The sequence below is a fragment of the Hypanus sabinus genome, chromosome 10 (genome assembly GCF_030144855.1).
Source record: "Hypanus sabinus isolate sHypSab1 chromosome 10, sHypSab1.hap1, whole genome shotgun sequence".
Classification (NCBI taxonomy): Eukaryota; Metazoa; Chordata; class Chondrichthyes; order Myliobatiformes; family Dasyatidae; genus Hypanus; species Hypanus sabinus.
Genome location: NC_082715.1, coordinates 95,530,779 through 95,553,523, shown reverse-complemented (window position 1 = coordinate 95,553,523; position 22,745 = coordinate 95,530,779). Strand labels below are relative to the sequence as shown.

At 40.1% G+C, this 22,745-nt stretch overlaps 1 protein-coding gene across 3 annotated transcripts in view; it reads right to left on the bottom strand.

Moving 5' to 3' along the window:
- The window catches only part of LOC132400862 (cytochrome b5 reductase 4), a 126,517-nt gene extending 103,994 nt beyond the window's left edge, over positions 1-22,523 (bottom strand). For 2 of the 3 annotated variants that reach the window (XM_059982338.1, XM_059982339.1), the window contains exons 1-3: positions 20,645-22,521; positions 12,872-13,025; positions 5,974-6,074 (exon numbers count right to left, since the gene is read on the bottom strand). In XM_059982338.1, the coding sequence (XP_059838321.1) occupies positions 5,974-6,074; positions 12,872-13,025; positions 20,645-20,905 (516 nt within the window). In that variant the 5' untranslated portion in view covers positions 20,906-22,521. Of the gene's footprint in view, positions 1-5,973; positions 6,075-12,871; positions 13,026-20,644 lie in introns of all 3 variants that reach the window. The other variant, XM_059982340.1, reaches the window with a different exon arrangement.
- Positions 22,524-22,745: the final 222 nt, after the last annotated feature.

The following is a 22,745-nucleotide window of genomic DNA, read 5'->3' as shown; positions in this document are numbered from 1 at the left end:
AATGCTGAAAGAACTCAGCTGGCCAGACAGCAGCTAGGAAAAGAGTACAGCCGACGTTTCGGGCTGACACCCTTTGGCATTTTGTGTGTGTTGCTCAGATTTCCAGCGTCTGCAGATTTTCTCCTGTTTGACTTTAGCATTGAGACGCTTTTACTAGAGTTGCCTGTTATTATCAATTTACATACATATATTCAGGTCTTGAAAATTATAGTCTGAGCATTACAAAGTATCACTTCCTCAGGTTACGTTAAAACACAATTTCTAAGTTTGTCTTCCCAAATAGTTGGTCAGCTACTGTGGGCAGCATGATAGGAAGCATTTAATAGATAGAGGGAGCTATCTATACCCCATCTATAATAAACTTAAGGAAACTCAAGCAATAAATTTCAAAAACATGAAATGAAAAGTCCTTAAAAGTGAGTTCATAGGTGCGGGAACAGTTTAGTGATGAAGCACATGAAGTTGAGCGAGGTTATCCCATCTGGTTCAAGAGCCTGGTGGTTGGGGTAATAACTGTTCCTGAACCTGGTGGTGTGGATTCTGAGGGTCCAAAAACCCTCTTCCTGACGGCGGCAGCAAGAAGAGAGCATGGCCTGGATGGTGGGGGTTCCTGAAGATGGATCCTGTTTTCCTGTGACATAGCTCCACGTAGATGAGCTCAGTGGTGGGGAGGGGGTCTGCCCAGTGACCAGCAGTGTCAACCACTTAAAGCTAGATGTCCCAATTTTGCAAGTTTGTTTTTTGAATGGCTTGGCCTGTTGTTAGGGCTGAACATTCAAAAACCCAAAAGTAAATTAATCGATTCCAAACTATGGAGCAGAGTCTTTCTGGGAATCAACCTCTCCGATTTTGCACAAGAATCAAAAAAATTGAAAAATCATGTAATTTCAGTGCTGATTCTTTGCCTGGAGAATGAGGACTTCAAAACAACTTTCTTTGATTTAATATGTTCCTAAATGTTTATTGTTATGAACCCTGTAACTGGGTCACTTACCAGCAAAGATAGAGAGGTCCGTTGAAGTCTGATGGTACTATTTTTAACAGTAATTATTAGTAAAAATACACAAAAATAATATCAATGCAAACATACAGATAATATACGTCATCAATACTAAATCTAAAAGTGCGGGTATAATAATAATCAGTAAGAAATAAGCTCTATCGTTGTCTAGGGGATAATGTATTGCCCGATGGAAATATAAAAGTCACTCAGTTCATTCAGGCTGCGGCCTTTGGTTGGAGTCAAGAGAGATTTTTAGAAACTTGCCAGCTTTTCCTTTTTATGATTTCAATCCTTCGAGAGTTCCATTGGTGTAGCCGGTCCTTTAGCTAAAGCCATTCTTCGGTGGTAAGGCCCCAATACCAGGCAAAGGGAAAGGACGCACGTGAGCCCTCCACTGGCTGTTGCTATTAAATGCTGGCACAGGATTTCTAGTGTTTCTCCTGGTGCGTCTAAAGGGGTTGTTCCCCGGACCCTCTTTTATCCTTACTCACGGGGTCTCAGATGTCAATCAGGTTGGGATGATGCAATCCCTCAACCAGCCCACTCTGGTCATCTCCGGAGGGCTTCAATGAATGGTACAGTACTCAATACACAATTCCAAGAGACAATGGCTGTTATCTGTGGCTTTGTCTTGCGGAGGCCAGGACACATTCCAAGCCCTGTGTATTCTGGACATCTCTCTCTCTCATTTCCTGGGTCCCAGACCCGAATTAATAGCGATCTTGCGATTCTCAAAAAGGAGGGGGCTACTTTGTACCCTTCGGCCCCTCAGAGCTGTGGCACATTCGTAACATTACATAATTTTTAATAGTTTCTGGGTGTTATTTCATACAGATGCATTTAAAAAGAATGAAGAATCCTCTTAAAATCACGTTAGCAACTTAAACTCAGCACTCAGATACATTAAAACAGTAAGTATACATTGCTTTACTGCTGTTTCTCACCAGAGAACCTGGGTCCATATCAACAATCTGGAATTTAACAGCACCAGCAGTCTTTCAAATTTCAAATGTTTCATGTGAAGATATGCCTTTTTTCTCAGCCTGGTTTAAGGATATAGAATGGGGCCAAATATAAATTTACCCAAAAAAAAATCAGTACTTTGTTGTTGCCTTAATTGTGATTCAAATGCAAATACCAGTCATAGTTCTGTCTTGCTTCAATTATTTTCACCACACTTATATCAGAAGGGCAAAAGGAGATCAAGTTTTCTGTAATTTGAAACCTGCTGCCTTTTACACATGCTGGGAGCATGCCCAGAATTATTAATCACCTTTGGTGCTTTGAAATTGAAATGTAGCATCGTGAATTTTGATGTTCAAGTTTCACTAGGGAAATTGGCATTACACATTCAAATCAGCAAACATGGGCTAAAACTTCGAGAGCCAGGATTGCAGCACAAAATACCGATGTTAGTTGTATTTTTGTTGAAGTAGCTCATGTTAATCTTCTCTTTCTCATGCAGTGCTATCAGTTCCTACTACTCCATCGGCCATGTTCTAGCAAATCCTTCATAAGATTCTCTTCAGCTCTAAGCATTGATGCTTATTAACTACAGAAGTCTTATATACTGTAACTTTAAAATCTCTGCAATATTTCATTCTAACCAAGCCTTCACAACTTCATTAAAATGGATCTCAAAATATCTCCTGGGAAAAAAATGATATCAAAGTTATTGAAAACTCAATGCACAAAACAGTATCATTCTACAGCTCTTATAACAGGACCCAACACCAGTCTGCCCATAGCTTTGTGTAATGGTCACCAGATTTCAGGAAAGATGTGACTGCACTGAGAATGCAGTTAGGATTTATACTTCCGGGATGTTGTTCAGCCTTGCGACTTACACAATCAAGTTCAGGAACAGCTATTACTCCTCAACCATTCGGCTCTAGAACCAAAGGGGATAAACTTCACTTGCACTTGGTCCATCACTGAAAATGGTCCCACAACTTATGGGCTCAACTTCAAGGACTCATCTCATGTCCTCAATGTTTATTGCTTATTTATTTATTATTATTTAAAGATATTTATTTGTACTGTTTGTTGTCTTTTGCATACTGGTTGAAGGTCCAAGTTGGTGAATTTTTTCATTGATTCTGTAATGGTCATTATTCTGTAATTATGCCCACAAGAAAATGAATCCCAGGGTTATATATGTACTCCAATAATAAATTTATTTTTAACTTTCTTTTAGCTCTGAGAAAAGTCTGAATAAATATCAGGTTTTTTTATTGTCATATGTACTGAGATACAGTGATAAATGTTTGCTCGTCATCCATACAGATTATTTCACAACACAAGTACATTGAGGTAGTACACATTTCTGAGGATCTCACCTGGCCCCTGAACTCCTCCATCCTGATCAAAAAGGCACAACAGCGCGTTTATTTCCTGCAAAGCATCAGGAAAGCTCACCTCTGTCCCAGGATACTGACGGACTTTTACCGCTGAACCATTGAGAGCCTACTCACCAACTGCATCTCAGTGTGGTATGACAATTGTCCCATATTGGACCGCAAAGCACTCCAGCGTGTGGTGAAAACTGCCCAGCAGATTATCAGCATCCAATTGCCCACCACTGAGAACATCTACCATAAATGCCTCCTGGGCAGGGTGAAAAGCATCATCAAAGATGCATCTCACCCTAACCATGGACTTTTAACTCTCCTCCCATCCGGTAGGTGCTACAGGAGCCTCCACTCTCTCACCAGTGGGCACAGGAAGAGCTTCTTCCCTGAGGCTGTGACCCTGCTGAACCTCACATCACAGCGCTAAGCAGTATTGCACCCATATTGTACTGTCTCTGTACTTTTATATTTGTGTGCTGTAGCACTTACTTTTTATTCGCAGTTATTTTGTAAATAACACTTTGCATTTTTGGTTAGATGCTAATTGCATTTCATTGGCTTTGTATCTGTACTCGGCACACTGACAATAAAGTTGAATCTAATCTAATCTAATCTACAAGGGAAATGGAAAAGCTGAATGCAGAACATATTACACAAGAGATTCTGTAGATGTTGGAAATCCAGAGTAACACACACAAAATGCTTGAGGAACTCAGATCAGGCTGCATCGAAGAGGAATAAACAGATAACATTTTGGGCTGAGACCCTTCATCAGAACTGGAAAGAAAGGGGGTAAAAGCCAGAAATAAGGAGGTGGGGAGGGGGAGGAGGAGGAGGAGTACAAACTTGCAGATGACAGATTAAGTCAGGTGAAGGGAAAGGTTGGGGGGGGGGGGGTTTCTCACTATATCTCTCCCCCTTCTCCCTCAGCTCCCTTACAATTCAATGTGATCATGGTTGAACTGTCCTAAGCCTCAAGTATCCTCCTGAGTATCCATGTCTCACTCAGTTTCCTGGTCAGAATTATATTGACCTCCACTTTAAATAACTCCATTGATGGAGCATCTGCAACTTCTGGAAAAGAGAATTCCAGAGATTTACTATCCCCATTGTGAAGAAATTCCAGCACACCTCATTTTTAAATGACTATCTTCCTTATCTTGTATCTATCTCGCTTCATTCAAGACTCCCTCTTCCCACCACCAACCCCCCCCCCACCCCAATGCAGGACATATCCACATATTTACCCTGTATTGTCCTCTTAGGATCACAAGTTTCAATAAGTTTCTCCTCCTCTTCCTTCAGGTTTCTGAACAGTCCATGAGCACGACCTCATTATTCCCCTTTTGTACTATTTACCTTTTGTCCCTTATACTAACTTTGTGCAACAAAACAAATTTCACAAACAAGTCAGTGAAAAGAACCCAATTCTGATTCTACGAGGGGTGATTGATAAGCTCATGGGCTAAGGAAGAAAGAGTCAATTTTAGAAAACCTAGCACATTTATTTTTCAACATAGTCCCCTCCTACATTTACACACTTAGTCCAGCGGTCGTGGTGCATACGGATCTTGGACCTCCAGAAAGTGTCCACAGGTAGGTGATTGATAAGTCTGTGGTCTAAGATAGAAGGAGATGAGTTATACAGCTCTCGTTACATGTACATGCAGTTCAACTCTTTGAGTGATTATGCAGAAAGTTTGAAGTTAATAACTCATCTGGGTGATTGATAAGTTTGTGGCCTAAGGTAGGAGATGGGTTATTAACTTCAAACTTTATGCATAATCACTCAAAGAGTTGAACTGCATGTGCATGTAACAAGAGCTGTATAACTCATCTCCTTCTACCTTAGGCCACAAACTTATCAATCACCCATCTGTGGACACTTTCTGGCTGTCCAAGATCTGTATGCTCCACGACCGCTGGACTAAGTGTGGAATTGTAGGAGGGGACTATGCTGAAAAATAAATGTGCTAGGTTTTCTAAAATTTACTCCTTCTACCGTAGGCCACGAACTTATCAATCACCCCTCGTAAATGCAGAAGAATACTGATCTAACTTTTATGGCCATTGGTGATAAAAACAACTCTTATATCCTAGGAATTTGCCTGATGATTCTCTTCTGGAGAAACTAACTCATCTAATTCATATGACTGTCCCTCTCCTCGCACTACCGACCCTTCCATCATCAGTCCCACTGATTATTCTGATTGTGGGCCTGACTCCTAAATGGCACACTTATTAGCAAAATTTGTGATGCCTGTTCAGGTGTATTCAATGTTTCAGGCTTAATGTACAACTTAAGCTCGCAGCAAGAGAACAACCACCCAAAAATCATGTCTCTTATATTATTTTAGTGCTCTAAAAGCTCTAGGCCAAAGTGCATTAAACCTAAGGAAACAGTGTAAGGAGTTAAATTAATATCTCTTAAACAGAAAACTGTTATTGATAATTGAAGCTTATTATTGTAACTTACCATTATTCAAAATGCAGTATGGCATACCTTGAATGTTGCAGTTTAAATTCTATGTGCAAATTTGACTTCAATAATTCCCACAGATGTATCTCTGGTTCTAATTTGAGAAATTACTGTGATTATTTTCTACCTCATATATTCACCTGATCAAATAATTCTGTTGCATCAGCTCCAGCACCTTTCATAAGCTCCTCTTCTCCTCCGGGGTGATACTCCAAATAGGAGGTCACATTATAAACCAGGCCTACAAAGAAAGATAATGCGAATTGTTAAAAGTTTTTAGTACATGTTGCACACATTACTCTATTGGTAAGTTAGCTTAAATGCAAATTATTGAAACAACTTCTATGCCATGTTATAAAACAATTGAGTTTAATCAGGGATAGTCCAAGAAGATCACACCTGAATCACATAATTGAACATTTTGAGGAAGTAAGGGTTAGGACAGAGTGGAGAGTGAACAAGTTCAGATCAATTGATGCAGTCTACATGGACTTAGATAAAGTCTTGAATAACCAGTTAATCATAAAAGTAAGAGTGAATGGGATCTACAGTGCATTCTGTGGCAGAAAAGAAAATGTAATAGTTGCCATTTTCACAATTTCAAGGCTGTGTCCTTGCTGCTCACGGCATATACTGTATCACTAGACTTAAATACAGAGGTCATAATGGAGAAGCTTGTAAATGATATAATAATTGTCCATGTGGTTGACAGTAAGGACATAATGGGCAGAATAGCTTCCTTTTTGTTTTCTATAATCATCATGTAGAAACTAGATATTTTTTCACAAGATATTTTACAAGATATTCCTATCCCCATAAAAAGAACTTAAACTGCACCTTCCATGTCCCTTCATGGACAGCCCACAGCATTTAGCCAATCAATTAACTTTAAAATATAGTAAATATGGCAGCTAATCCATACATTTACACAGTCAAATTACTCTATAATGATGAAGGTCCCAAATCAAAATGTTAATTGCACATTTCCACCCCAAAAGATTCTGCGTGCCCTGCTGAGAAACTCCAGCATTTCATGTGAGTTACTCTTGAATGTCTTGTGTTTAATCACCACACTTCAAGCAGGGAATTAGACATATTGATTGGTGCTAGACAAGAGCAGAAGAATAATTATTTCTCTCAAATGGTAGTAGGGAGTGGGCTTTTAAGAACTTCCTGCTGAGTAAAATAAGGAGAACAAATACACTTTTCACATTTATGCAGCACACAAGCATAACCTACAAAGAAAATGGAACAAGAATTAAGAAAAGGTATTAATCTATTTTAGGCTGGCATAGGGATAACATGAAAAGCCTTCTTTTGTGGTGTAAATGTACATGATTCTATGCTTCACACAAAGCTCCCACAAATAACAGTGACTAAATAATCTTTAATGAACAGTTTTAAACACATTCTGTTTAAAACAAAGCACTCCAACATTGGAGTCATCTTAACTCTGGAAGAAAAATGTTCCACCATAACAAATCTAGTAGTTCGCAAATCTACAGTTACGTCTGAAGGCATCTCCACAACACTGGATTACTGCCTAATAATCCCAGTGATCCATGCATATTGTTGGTGGAAGTAACACATTTCTCATCTTAATTTTACAATGATTGAGGATATATTGGGAAAGTGAAATTGTCAGGATAGTGTTGACCACAACCAGCGGTCTCACACACAAAACTGGGGGATAAAACTGAAAGATCAATCAGCCACACCCACTGGTTTATCTGGATGGTATTGCTGTCAAACATTTAAGAAACATTAAAAATATACAAAAAATTGAAAATTATTCAAAATGTTAAAAAACTATTTATAACTGAAAAACTAAATAATCTTAAACATTTACATATACACAAATTACATAATATCCAAATTACAAATTATACAGTATCCAAGACATCTTCAAGGAGTGGTGCCTTAGAAAGGTGTTGTCCATCATTAAGGATCCCATTACTCAGGGCATATCCTCTTCTCATTGTTACTGTTGGGAAGGAGGTACAGAAGCCTGAAGGCACACACTCAGCCATTCAGGAACAGCTTCTTCCCCTCTGCCACCCAATTTCTCAATGGACATTGAGCCCATGAACTACGATATTTTTAATTTTAATTAACATAACTATTTAATAGACATATAAATACTTATTGTAGCTCAAGTTTTCTTCCTCTATTTTTACTTATAATGTATTTCATCATACTGCTGTAGTAAAGGTGACAAATTTCATGACACATGCCGGTGATATTAAATCTGATTCTGATAATCAGATTAGTCCCTTCTAGCCATTGAAATGAATGGATATGCCTTACTGCTGCAGTTCCAACCTGGCACAGATTTACTAATCAGATTGCCCAGCTTGATTTAAAACACTTCTGCAATCTTAGATTACTGTACTCAAGAGGAGAGTGGGTGGTTTTAAAAGAGGAATTTGGCTTTCTAAATTCACAAACACAAGTCAAGATGTCCTGACGTGCTGGCACTCTCCCAGGGAGTGGTCTCTCTCAAAATTCAAGCTGATATTTCACTGATATTGGATGCAGCATCTTTAATATAGTAAACTTTCCAGAATATTTTAAGACTTATAATCAGACAAAGCCTTAGCACTTATTAGGAATTAATGTATCAGCTGATTAAAGAAACTAACTTTACACTTTCACAAATATGTGTCTTCAACATTTGAGCCAATAGCAGCCAAAATATTTTTCAAAAGGACAGAAGGTATAGAAATTCTGCATATTTCAGATTGTTTGAAATTAAAACGTCGATCAGTAAAGTAAGACTCAAACAGTATAGAAACTCGCAGTGGCAAGTGGTATACTATATATTCAAACAAAAAATCTATGGAACATTATACTCCAGCATGTGCATTGATTTGTTTTGGCTATACTACCTTTCACTCCAAATGATGATATGCAAGAAACTAATTTATAGAAGAGGAAAGTCATTGGATTCTACTCTTAGGAAGTCATTGGATTCTACTCATCCTCATTTTCACAAAGTTCTTAATTAAACAGGCTCATTTTAAGCCACTTGTTCTGCCCTCTTTTCTCAAAGACTTTCATTATAGAAGTTTCACTGGAACATTTCAAGTTTGTTTGAAGCATCCATATTTGCATTTTCTAAAAATAGTTTTTCAACAAGTTCAACTAAATCAAAAAACTAACTTATTTCTCTGTATCACAGATTTTAATGTTATATTGTTTGATAGCAGAGTTGGCTTTTATAACTCCTTTTAAGAGGTAACAATTAAAGAAAATTTTTACAGAATATCTTAAAGGAAGAGAAAGGTTGTGCAACAGATTTAAGATGGCAAATTTAAGATTTGGGGCTTGAACGTCTCAAAGTTTGGGCATCAATTCTGGAACAATAATTCAGAACATGATGCCATAACTGCAAGATGTTGAAAGGATTTTTGAAAGAACAGAGAATTTTAAAGCTGAGGTGTTGCCAAATACACTGCCTTAGAACAGGTCAATGAATAGAGACGCAAGGACTTGCTGTAAGCAGAGTCAAAGAAATTGAGCATACAGAGGATAGGAGACTAGTCAGGATGGCATTATTATCTAGAGATATCAATAAGAGAAGCTTTAAACAACAAATGCACTGAGGTAGAGGTGCAATCATGAAATATTTCAGTGGGTGATATGTGTTTCAAGTCAAGTCAAATCACTTTTTATTGTCATTTTGACCATAAACTGCTGGAAAAAGTACAAAGTGAAAATGAAACAACGTTCCTCCAGGACCATGGTGCTACATGAAACAACACAAAACTACACTAGTCTACAGACCTACACAGGACTACAAAACAGTCCAGGGTAGTACAATAATTAATAAACAAGACAATAGGCACAGTAGAGGACAAATTTCAATATAATAATAAATTATGTAGATGTCAGTCTAGACTCTGGGTATTGAGGAGTCTGATGACTTGGGGGAAGAAACTGTTGCACGGTCTGGTTGTGACAGCCTGAATGCTCCAGCACATTTTGCCAGGTGGTAGGAGGGAGAAGAATTTGTATGAGGGGTGCGTGGGGTCCTTCACAATGCTATTAGCTTTGCAGGTGCAGCATGTGGTGTAAATATCTGTAATGGTGGGAAGAGAAACTCCAATGATCTTCTCAGCTGACCTCGCTATCTGCTGCAGGATCTTGCGATCCGAGACGGTGCAATTCCCAAACCAGGCAGTGATGCAGCTGCTCAGGATACTCTCAATACATCCTCTGTAGAATGTGATGAGGATTGGGGGGTGGGGGGGTGGGAGATGGACTTTTCTCAACCTTCACAGAAAGCAGAGATGCTGCTGGGCTTTCTGGTGTTTGCATCTCCTTCGCAGAATCAAATATAAAAATTCTAGTTCAGCCTCTCTATCTTTGAGTAATGAACTAAAAATGTTCCTAACATTTGGAAGAGAAAAAAGAACTGCTCACCCACCAATCAATGACAAGTGAGTTGTGAAATAAATTAGAAGCAGTGGAGTGGAGCAGACTGAGTTACAGCTACTTAGCTCAGAAAAGGCAAGGAACTAGAATATATGGAATCAGGCGATAGCTTTGATGGGCTACATGTGGATGAAAACTAACAAGAGACAAGGATAAATCTGTTACAGTGGTAATGAAACAAAAGAAGGGAAGTTTTTAGAGAAATTTTTTGTGTCTACCACTGGACCAAAAAGAATGAAACCATCTAGACAAAACACAGCTGGTAGAAAATGGCATGGTTAAATCATGTCAAAGCAGGAAGAAATGTTAAGGGTTAGGAAATTTTTTTTAACTGTGCCCAGGTAAAAAGCTGACAGCAGAAACTCAAAAAACTGAAATCATATTCAAGAGCTTGCTGTGAGATTTAGCCCTCACAACATGGATGTCTGTTTTCTCTGTCCTCAGAGCTTTTGGACCAACTGTTTTAGCAGAAGTGTTAGAACTGTCAGACGTGTCTTGACAGTGAGTGTGCTCCACTTGCCAAGGGAACAATGGGTTAGACATACAATATTGAATTAAATAAGCCATTATAACGATTGAAATTGTACTGAATCACCTGCGATTATCCTTGTTCTGTATAAAAATTTGATGGACTGAATTTCCCACTGAAAGTGACTCCAAATGATTGCCTGCTTGTCGTGATGAATAAAATCCTTTCACATCACCCAGCTTTAGTGTTTCCAATAGCTCAATTCACAGTCACAACCACGGTAAATACTTCAGTATTGTCCTTTGTGCATAGGTGTTGGATTATTGCTATTGAGGATGAAGGTATATGTGGGGCTTTCAGGGAAAATTACTGTAAGTGAAGTGATCCTCAAAATGCAACAAAACCAAGACTGTGAGATGTGGAGAATGAGAAGTCTCTCTCTCATCACTGTAAAGCACTCTAGCATTAGTTTGAACAGGATTAATGTTAAGTGAATTTTACAGAGATAAACAGCAAAATTAAATTCCGTCTTGTCCATAGGGGAATTTGAACAAAGTTGAACAGAAAAAGGTGCCACAGACATTGTAGCAACAGTTATGTAAATACAATTTGCACACCTGATGTAATTGTCCTGATTCATATACAGGACATTACAATTATTGGCCACAATTAATTTCCCTTAAAAAGCTATCTTCCTGGACTACTCTTAGGCAAGAATTTCCAGGATTCAATTAATTGAAGATGAAAGAATTACACACTTCCATGTAACGTGGAAGAGAACTTGATGTTTCCATGCACCTGCCACCCTGGCATTTCTTTGTGAGAGATCACAGGGTGTAACCAACAGCAGAGGTCCCAATACAGATCCCAGCAGAACACCACACGTCAGGGACTTGCAGCCAGAACATGGACATCACAGAAAAGGGGAGTGATGATACAGATCCTGGCAAGATGGCGCTGGCAGGACACAGCGACATTTTACAGGCAGCAAACAAGACTGCTAGCTATTCTATTAATTATACATTTTCCAGACTACAATCACTGCAATCCACAGCCTGTGATGCCCCTCTTTGAGTTGTGCTTTTGAACAGTCTGCATGACCTGGCGTCCTTGCGGTATCCAGAAGGATTCAGCGAACTGGACGCTCAGAATGCAGGTGCAGCTATGAATACCAATGCTGGGATAGACAGACTGAAACTTCGATCAGAATTGAAGTGGTGGGGCCCAGGCCCAAGAGCATAAAACGAGCGGACGTTTATCAGATTTGAGCACCAAGCCAGATTTTAAAAAATCAAGTTGTTGAGACGGACAGACCGGAGTTCAGCTCACTACTCACTACTCCGAAAGTGTTTACTCACCTCAGCATTGGACTTGCTCGTGGACCAGCTGCCACACTGAACTGACTCCATGGCGGCAGACTCACTTTTGGGGATCCTGGGATTCATGTTCCTGTGTTATTTGTTTACATTTTATTGTCTGCATGATTTGTTTGTTCCCACAAGTTGGGTGTTTGATGGTGTTTGTTATATGAGATTATATTTAAAGTGGGTTCTATTCTGTTTTTTTGTTTTGTGGTGGCTGCAAGAAGATGAATATCAAGGTTGTATATGATATACATACTCTGAACAAACGCACTTTGGACTTTTGAAGGATTCCAAAGCATTTGGTGGACTGAGATGTGTGAGGAGACAGGCAGTTAATGAGATGAATGGGGGCGGAGTTGGAAGGTGGCAGGTGAATGATCGATGGGGGCAGACAAAGAGAGAGGAAAAGGGGAAAAATATCAGATCAAGCAGGAAGGGTTTTTGGGAAGGGGAGTGTGAAGATTGGAGACAACTGCTGGAAGGAGATTTACTTTGTGTAAATCTTGTTTACCACTGCTTTACCTTGTTTTCAATTAAGAGTTGTGACCAATATCTGGTCATAAACCATTATATTCTGTTTCACTATTCAGTAAAACTAGATTCATTCTAGAAATGAAAATTTCCCCACAAAAGTTTTTTTTTAAATTTATTGAAACCAAGAGAATTAAAGCATGTTTTAAATAAGTCATAAACCACCATTCTCATCTCTGTTTTAATTGTATCCAAGCTACTGTTATTCATAAAACCAAGCCAAGTCTTCTGGCCTACCTCTGATACATATCCAGCAATCAGTCTTCGTATTATGTTTTGCAAGCTCTTCTGGTGTAACTTCAATAAACCTTCCTTTCAACCCCGTCATGTCCCTCCCACTCTTTATCAGACGGATCCAATCCATTAGACTTCGGCCCGGCTTAAGTTGTACCTTCAGTGAGGAAAATAATGCTTTAGTACACAAACATCTTAGTATAACATACCATTTGATATATAAAAAAAATAAGATTCATTGAAATAATAAATAGAAGACAGCTTAGAAAGATTTAAAGGCATTAAAACATATTGAGATGCAATTTTCATACAGTTAATCACATGCTTGCAGAAAAATTGCCAAGTGACACTAGCAACAAGTTGCAAATCATTTGGTGAATGTAAACAAAATTCTATAAATATACATTGACTATAAAAAGTATTTGTACCCCTTGGAAGTCTTCCTGTTTGATTGTTTTACAGCACTGACTCACAGTGGATTTATTTTGGCATATTTGACACTGATCAACAGTAAAGAGAATCTTCCAAGTCACAGTGAGAATAGATCTCTACAAAGTGATCTAAATTAATTACAAATATAAAACACAAAATAATTGATTCCTTAAGTATTCACCCCCTTCAAGTCAGTATTTAGTACATGCACCTTTGGCAGCAATTACAGACTCGAGTCTGCATGGGTGAGATTAGAATAACGTTTATTATCACTGGCATGCGTGGTGAAATTTGTTAGGTCTCTATCAGCTTTGCACATCTGGACACCACATTTTTCCCCATTCCTCTTCACAAAACTGCTCAAGCTCTGTCAGATTGCACGGGGATCGTGAGTGAACAGCTCTTTTCAAGTTCAGCCACAAATTCTCAGTTGTATTGACATCTGGACTCTGACGTGGCCACTCCAGCATATTAACTTTGTTGTTTTTAAGCCATTCCTGTGTAGCTTTGGTGTTATGCTTGGGGTCATTGTCTTACTGGAAAACACATCTTCTCCCAAGTCACAGTTCTCTTGCGGACTGCATCAGGTTTTCCTCCAGGATTTCCCTGTATTTTGCTGCATTCATTTTACCCTCTACCTTCACAACCTTCCAGGGCCTGCTGCAGTGAAGCATCTACAGCATGATGCAGCCAGCACCGTGCTTCACAGTAGGGATGGTGTGTTTTTGATGATGTGAGGCATTGGGTTTACGCCAAACATTATCGTTTAGTCTGATAGCCAAAAAAGCTCAATGTTGTTTTAATCAGAGTATAAAACCTTCTTCCAGCTGACTTCAGAGTCCCCACATGCCTCTTGGCAAACTCTAGCCAAGATTTAATGTGAGTGTTTTTCAACAGTGGCTTTCTCTTTGCTGTTCTCTCATAAAGCTGCAACTGGTGAAGCACCTGGCCAACAGTTGTTACATACGTAGTCTCTCCCATCTCAGCCCCTGAAGCTTGTAACCCCTCTGGAGTTGTCATAGGTCTCTTGGTGGACTCCCTCACCAGTCCCCTCTTGCACAGTCACTCAGCGTTTTTGAGGACGGCCTGCTCTAGGCAGATTTACAGCTGTGCCATATTCTTTCTATTTCTTGATGATTGACTTAACTGTACTCCAATGGATATTCAATGACTTGGAAATTTTCTTGTATCCATTTCCTGACTTCTGCTTTTCAGTAACCTTTTTGAGGAGTTGCTTGGAGTGTTCTTTTGTCTTCATGGTGTAGTTTTTGCCAGGATACTGACTCTCCAGCAGTCGGACCTTCCAGATGCAAGTGCATTTTGACTATAATCAATTGAAACACTTTGACAGCACACAGTGATCTCCATTTAACTAGTTATGTGACTTCTAAAATGAATTGAGTGCACCAGTTATGATTTGGTGTGGCATATTGAAGATGGGTGGTGAATGCTAATGCAATCAATTATTTTGTGTTTTATATTTGTAATTAATTTAAATCACCTTGTAGAGAACTGTTTTCACTTTGACATGAAAGTCTTTCCCTGGTGATCAGTGTCGAAAAAGCCAAATTAAATCCACAAAATGATTCAATGTTGTAAAACAATAAAACATTAACACTTCCAAGTCGGGTAAATACTTTTCTACACACTGTAAATATTGAGGTTGTGATATTCAAACAGGAAGGTTTCACTGGCATTATCAGCCACCTCACAAGCCACAAGATTGGCGTGGAAACAAATTATTCTTCGCACCAAGGAACCGTCAACGTGAGAAAGGCAGTAGATATATTTCCCAGTTCAGCTTTTTACAGCTTTCAAGATTGTGGCTTCATAATGGCTGTCATGTAGTTCAGTTTCTCTGATCATCTGCTACTAAAGTATATTTAACTGAGCGCTACTGCATGTAGAAATAGCAATCCACTTCAAATCAATTTTGAAATTAAAAGGAAACAATATAAACATAGAAACATAGAAAATAGGTGCAGGAGTTGGCCTTTCGGCCCTTCGAGCCTGCACCGCCATTCAGTATGATCACGGCTGATCATCTAACTCAGAACCCTGTACCTGCTTTCTCTCCATACCCCCTGATCCCTTTAGCAACAAGGGCCATATTTAACTTCCTCTTAAGTATAGCCAATGAACTGGCCTCAACTGTTTCCTGTGGCAGAGAACTCCACAGATTCACCACTCTCTGTGTGAAGAAGTTTCTCATCTCAGTCCTAAAAGGCTTCTCCTTTATCCTTAAACTGTGACCCCTCGTTCTGGACGATTACGTAAAATGTAAAAAATAATCTTCACAATTACGTAAAACAACACAATGCTGCATGACATGCAAAAAGGAACACCCTAAACAGTAGAGCACAGCAATGTCTGGTCTAAACATGATGCAGTACTAAACATAATCTCTTCTGCCTGTACATGATCCATTCCCTGAAGATCGTGTCAATCTAACAGCCTCTTATTGAATCTGTTTCCCCACTGCAGACTCCGAACATTCTGTGGAAAAAACAAAACTTGCTTTGTACAACTCCTTTAAATCTCCCCCCTCACCTTAAACACATGTTCAAAGTAAATTTATTATCAGAGTAGTAGTAGTAGGCCTCCATTAGTCTCGATAGACCATGGATTTGCACCTTGGAAAGTTTCCAGGGCGCAAGCCTGGGCAAAGTTTTTTTTTAATAGAAGACTGGCAGTTGCCCAAGCTGCAAGTCTCCCCTCTCCACGCCACCAATGTTATCCAAGGGAAGGGCACTAGGACCCATACAGCTTGGCACCGGTGTCATCGCAGAGCAATGTGTGGTTAAGTGCCTTGCTCAAGGACACACACACAACCTCAGCCAAGGCTAGAACTAGCGACCTTCAGATCACCAGACGAACACCTTAACCTCTTGGCCACGTGCCATATATCAGAGTACATATAAGCCACAACATACAACCCTGAGATTCTTTTTCTGCAGTCAAATCTATAGAATAGTAACTATAAACTGCAAACAAACTGTGCAAAGGCAGATATAAATAAATAGAAATAAATAACAAGCATGAAATAACAATATAACATGGTCCTTAAATGAGTGTAGTTATCCCCTTTTGCTCAAGAGGGGAGTAGTAACTCTTCATGAACTGGTGGTGTGTCCTGAGGCTCTTATGCCTTCTCCCTGATGGCAGCAGTGAGAAAAAAGCATGGCCTGTGAGGTGGAGATCTTTGATGAAGGATGCTGTTTGTCTATGGCAATGTTCTCAATGGATGGGAGGGTTTTACCCGTGATATATTGGGCCAAATCCATTACGTTTTGTAGGATTTTCCACTCAAAGGCATCGGTGTTCCAATATCAAGCTGTAATGCAGCCAGTCAGCCCACTTTCCACTACACATCTGTAGAAATTTTCCAAGATTTTCTATGACGTACTGAATCTCGACAGACTTCCTAGGAAGTAGAGGCACTGCTGTGCTTTCTTCATAATAATATTTATATGATGTTCCAGGACAGGTCCTCTGAGACTGAATTTAAAGTTATCGACCCTCTCCACCTCTGATCCTCCAATGATTACTGGCTCATGGACCTCTGATTTCCCGCTCCTGAAGTCTACATTTAACACTTTGGTCTTATTGACACTAAGTGAGAGGTTGTTGTTATTACACCACTCAGCCAAGTTGTCAATCTCTCTACTGTATGCTGATTCATCATCCTCTTTGATACAGTCCACAACAGTGGTGTCATCGGCAAACCTGTATGTGGAGTTGCAACTGTACTTAGCTACACAGCGAGTAGAGTAGGGGGCTAAACACACATCACTGTGGTGCTCCTGTGCTGATGGAGATTGTGGAGAAGAGGCTTTCACAAATCCAAACTGACTGAGGTCTACAAGTGAGGAAATCCAGGTCCAATTGCACAAGGGGGCTTTGGGGCTTGGAGTTCACTGATTAGTTTTGAGGCAACAGTGGTGTTAAATTCCGAATTGTAATTGATAGACAGCAACCTGAGGTATGCATCTTTGCTGTCCAGATGTTCCAGAGTCAATAAGACAGCATCTGCTGTAGACCTGTACCCTAGTACTTGACATTTCTACCCCGGGAAAAGAATTCAGGCAATTCACATCTATTCCCAATTTTCCGCAAGCATTTCAGATACAATTTTCATCATTCCGATGAAGGGCTTTGAGTGCAAATGTCAGCAATTCCTTTCTTCCCAGAGTTGAGAGGATGTTTCCTCTAGTGGGGAAGTCCTGGACCAGAAAACACAGCCTCAGAATACAAGGACGTCCCATTAGAACAGACATGAGGAGGAATTTTTTTTAACTAGAGGGTTGTGAATCTGTGGATTTCATTACCAAAGCCAGCTATAGTCCAAGTTTTTGTGCATTTTCAAAGTGGAAGCTGACAGGTTCTTGATTATTAAGGGTGTCAAAGGTTATGGGGAGAAGGCAAAAGAATAGGGGATGAGTGTAATAAAAGAACCATGATGGAATGGCAGAGCACAACTGACAGGCTGAAAGACTTTATTCTGCTCTTATGTCTTATGGTCTTCTGATGTTACGTGATCTGGTGAGTTGGTACAGCTGATCATTTACTGCTCCGGATTCCAGCATCTGCAGAGCTCCATCTCCATAATTTTCAAAATCTTATTAGATTTCCCCTCCATCTCCGACATTCCAGAGAAAACACACACTCATTCAACTTCTCTCAACAGCTCACACTGTCTAATCCAGCAACATCCTGCAAACCTCCTGCATCTTTTTCAGAGCTTTCACATTTTTCCTATAATGGTGCAGCTAGAATTGCACACAATACTCCCAAGTGAGACCCACGCGAATTTCTATTTAGCTACAATGATGTTGTTTATAACGAGATTCATCCTGATGAAGGGTCTCGGCCCAAAACGTCAACTGTTTACTCTTTACCACAGATGTTACCAGGCCTGTAAAGCTCCTCTAGCATTTTGTGTGCAGAACATGGATTTTCAGCATCTTCAGATCTTCTCCTGTTTGTGATAGCTACAACGTGCCTTCTTTATTCTTATACATAATGTCCCAATTGAACAAGGCAACCATTCCATAGCTACTGATGTGGCCACTTTCAGAAAGCTATGGACTGAACTCCAAATTTCTTCAATGCTGTTAAGGGCCCTACAATTAACAGAGTACTTTTTCCCTTTAAAATGGACTACTAAATCTGTTATATACTGTATTTTCAGCTTTAATATGTATGAACATATTGTATTCAGCTTCATATTGTATGAACATTTTAAGTTACCCTGCATCGTATGCTGTTCCATGCCCATACATAGGCAAGTCTGATCACTCAAGTATACTTCTACTCCAGCATTTTGACAGAGGCTGCGGTGGTATGGTCTATGAAAACATAGTCAAGCGAGGCAGAGGAGCATTTACAGCACTGGGTTAAATCGGTGGACTGGACTATTTTTAACGATTGATCTTTGGATTTGAATGAATATGCTATAGTCATCCCCAATTTCATTAAGACCTGTGTGGATGAGTGTGTGCCTTCAAGAACATACTCAAACCAGAAGCAAGTGGTGAACCAAGAGATTTACAGACTGCTGAGGGCTGCGTTTCTGGCATTCAAAACCATTAATCCAGAATACTTTAAGGAATTCAGCTATGACCATCATGGAAGTGAAAAGGCAATTGATGTGAAGTCAGACACACAACTGGGTGCATGACAGCTGTGGCATTATTTTCATGCCATTTCTTCCTACAAAGAGAAAGCTAATATCATAATTGACTGTGATGCTTCACCCCGCAATGAGCTCAACACCTTTAATTCACAATTTGAAATGGAGAATAAAACTACTCCGGTGCGAATCCCCACATCATCTGGCAACCCTGTGATCTGTCTCAAAGAACAATGTCAGAACATCCATTAAGAAGGTGAACCATCACAAGGACGGTGTACCTCATAGGGTACTTGGCTGAAGTGTTCAAGAATATCTTCAACCACTCACTGATCCAATCGGAAGTTCCCACGTACTTCAAAAGGGTATCAATCATGCCAGTGTCCAAGAAGAGCTGGGCGAGTTGCCTCAATGACGACTGTTCAGTAGCACTCGTACCACTTAAACTTCCAGTGATAAAGTCTTTTGAAAGGCTGGTCATGGCTAGAATTAACTCCTGCCTAAGCAACAACCCAGACCCACTGCAATTTGCCTACCTCCACAATAGGTCTCAAGCAGACACAATTTCACTGGTTTTTCACTCGGTTTTGAAGCACTTGGGCAAGAATAATACACACTTCAGGCTGCTATTTATTGATTACAGTGTGACATTTAATACCATTATCTCGTCACTACTAATCAAGAAGTTCCAAAGTCCAGGCCTCTGTACCTCCATCTGAAACAGGATTCTTGATTTCCTCATCAGGACACCACAGTCGTTACAGATAAGTGATAACATCTCCTCACTGACAATGAACTCACTGCTCTACTCTATCTACACTCACTACTGTGTGGCTAGACACAACCCAAACACCATCTATAAATTTGCAGATGACACTACTGTTGTAAATAGAATCTCAGATGGCACCAAGGAGGTGTACAGGAGCAAGGTAGATAGGCTAGTTGAGAAGCGTCACATAATAATCTTCCACTCAATACCAGCACGACTAAGGAATCGATTATGGACTTCAGGAAGGGGAAATCAGGAGAACACTGGAGGGGTAGGCTGGCAAAAGTGAGCAGCTTTAAGGTGCTGGGCATCAATATCTCAGAGGATCTATCCTGGGTCCAATGCTCTGATGCAATCACAAAGAAGGCCTGCCACCGTCTGTACTTCAATACGAGTTGGAGGAGATTTGGTAATTCTGGGACTACTACCATTGGGGAGAAGGCACAGAATCCTGAAGGCTCACACTCAGCTATTCAGGAACAGTTTCTTCTCCTCTCCCATGAACTTTCTGAATGGCCCATGAATGCTACCTCACTGTTCTTCATTGGCAGGTTTTACTTATTTATTTATTAGTACAAATACTAATTTTTATGCCTTTAACTATACTGCTGTCACAAAACAACAGATTTCACGACATAAACATTGATAATATACCTGAAACATACAACATCGTTCACTGTTCAGTATAATAGTTTACATTAACCAGGAAGTAGTGCTTTAGTAGAAAACGCTTTTTTTAAATAAAAGAACAAGTATCAGGCTTGTTACTAACAACAGTCCTGCCCAAGAATGTGCTAAACTTATGAATGAGGCATGACAACACTCAGCAATTCAACAAAAGCCAGTTTTGAAAAACCCTTCAACAACGCGAACCCAAGAAACTCGGGTCACGTGACTGTTTGATTGACAAGTGGTGACAGAGCCCAGACCCGTCCCGACTCACCTTGTTCCTGCCCGACGTCGTTGTCGCCGCCGAAACGCGCTGCTGAGAACTGGGCGCGGGAAATTGAGACGAGTTGTTCATGGCCTCCGGCTTCTTTAAGCTGCCACTTCGGTCGTGCAGAAGAGACAGAGGCGAAATTCCTCCTGACAGCCTCTGCTTCACCCCCCCGACTGGCCCGCTCACTCGAGCACGGGGACCAACGCTCCTTGTTCTGCTAGGCCCTCGAAGGCAATGAGCATGCGCGGTGGAGAAACGCGTCATGGGAGTTGTGGTTTTTAATTGTGAAAGGGGTGACGTACGAACTCTGGAGTAAAATTCTGCAGATGCTGAAATTCCAAATCAGGAACAAAGTGATGGGAGCGACCGTGGCGAGACGACCGCAGTGGACAGTGTGGGTCAAGGACTCGCTGTAAGAATGGGTTTTAAGCTGGAGACAAGGAGAAAGTGAAGAGAACTGGAGAATCAAGAAAATGCTGAAAACGCCTTTGAAGTATCCCGGACGTTTACTCAGGCGCTGTCTGACCTTCTGGGTGTTTCAAGCATTTTGTTTCGGTTTATTTCATATTTCCAGTATCTGCAGTTCTAATTTTCAAAACCCGAGGAATGTCAGTGATGGGGTGCAGACCAAAGATGTTAGGGGGAAAAAAAACTACCTTAAAATCTCAAACATGAGGAAATCTGCAGATGCTGGAAATTCAAACAACACACACAAAATGCTGGTGGAACAGGGCCAGGCAGCATCTATAAGGAGAAGCACTGTCGACGTTTCGGGCCGAGACCCTTCGTCAGAACCTTAAAATCTCTCATGTTCTCATTATTTTTATTTGCACAGTTGTCTTCTTTTGCCATTTTTGTTTTTGTATACAACACACACAAAATGCTGGAGGAACTCAGCAGGCCAGGCAGCCTCTATGGAAAAGAGTACAGTTGACATTTTGAAACTCTTCATCAGGACTTGTTTGTTTATGTATAGGATATTTTGGTGAACATTCTACTGTATTTCTTCTACCCTGTAAATGTCTACAATTAAATGAATCTCAAGTTAGTTTATGGTAACGTGCACTCAGTACGCACTGAGTATATTCTTATGGTTTTCTGCCCATTACTTCAATGTGCTAAGTGCTGTGCATTCAGAATTGCTCCTCTGCAGACTGATGATGTAACATGTGGTTATTTGAGTTCCTGTAGCCTTCCTGCCAACTTGAACCAGTCTGGCCAGTCTCCTCTGACCTCTCTTGTTAACAACATGTTCTCACAAACAGAATTGCCACTTAATGGATTTTTCTTTTTGTTTAATGCACCATTCTCTGCACACATTTGAGACTTGTATATGAAAATCCCAGGAGATCAGCTGTTTCTGAGATATTCAAGCCACCCTGTCTGGAACTAACAATTATTCCACTGATGCAGTCTGAACAACTACCTCTTGACTACGCCTGCTTATATGCAATGAGTTGTTGCCATATGATTAGCTGATTAGATACTTGCAATAACAAGCAGATGTACCTAATAAAGTGGCCATTGTACTTGACTTGATAATAAATTTACTTTACACAAGGACTGTGCTGGGGAACTGGAGGACTGGGAGGAAGCCTATGTGGTCATAGGGGGAATGTACTGATTTTAGACAGCAGCGAGAATCAAACCTCGATCAGTGATCGCTGGCACTGTGGAGGAATTGTGCTAACTGCTGCACTACCATGCCAACCAAACCAATATTGACCAAACAAAGTAATAACCATAAATGGAGAATACCATTCATCCCCCTCCAGTCTGAGACTGCTGTCTGTTACCATGCCACCATATTTGTGCCATGAATGCATTGTTTTAAAAAGGTACCTCACCATCACTTTCGCAAGTTAAGGCTGGACAATAAATTCTGTTCATGTATGTTCATCCAGTTAAAACAAAACACAAGCATTAATTTCTACAATTATTTTTCTTTTCATCATGCTCTTTGAGGCTTCTGTGTAGAGAGGCTTCACTGAGAGAAAGCAAAGGAAAGAAAAGCTCAAGTTTTTTTTTTGTTTACTTCCTTATATCTGCTCAGCTAGGACATAGGGAGGACAGGATAGCTCGTCTTGTGGGATATTGGAAATCA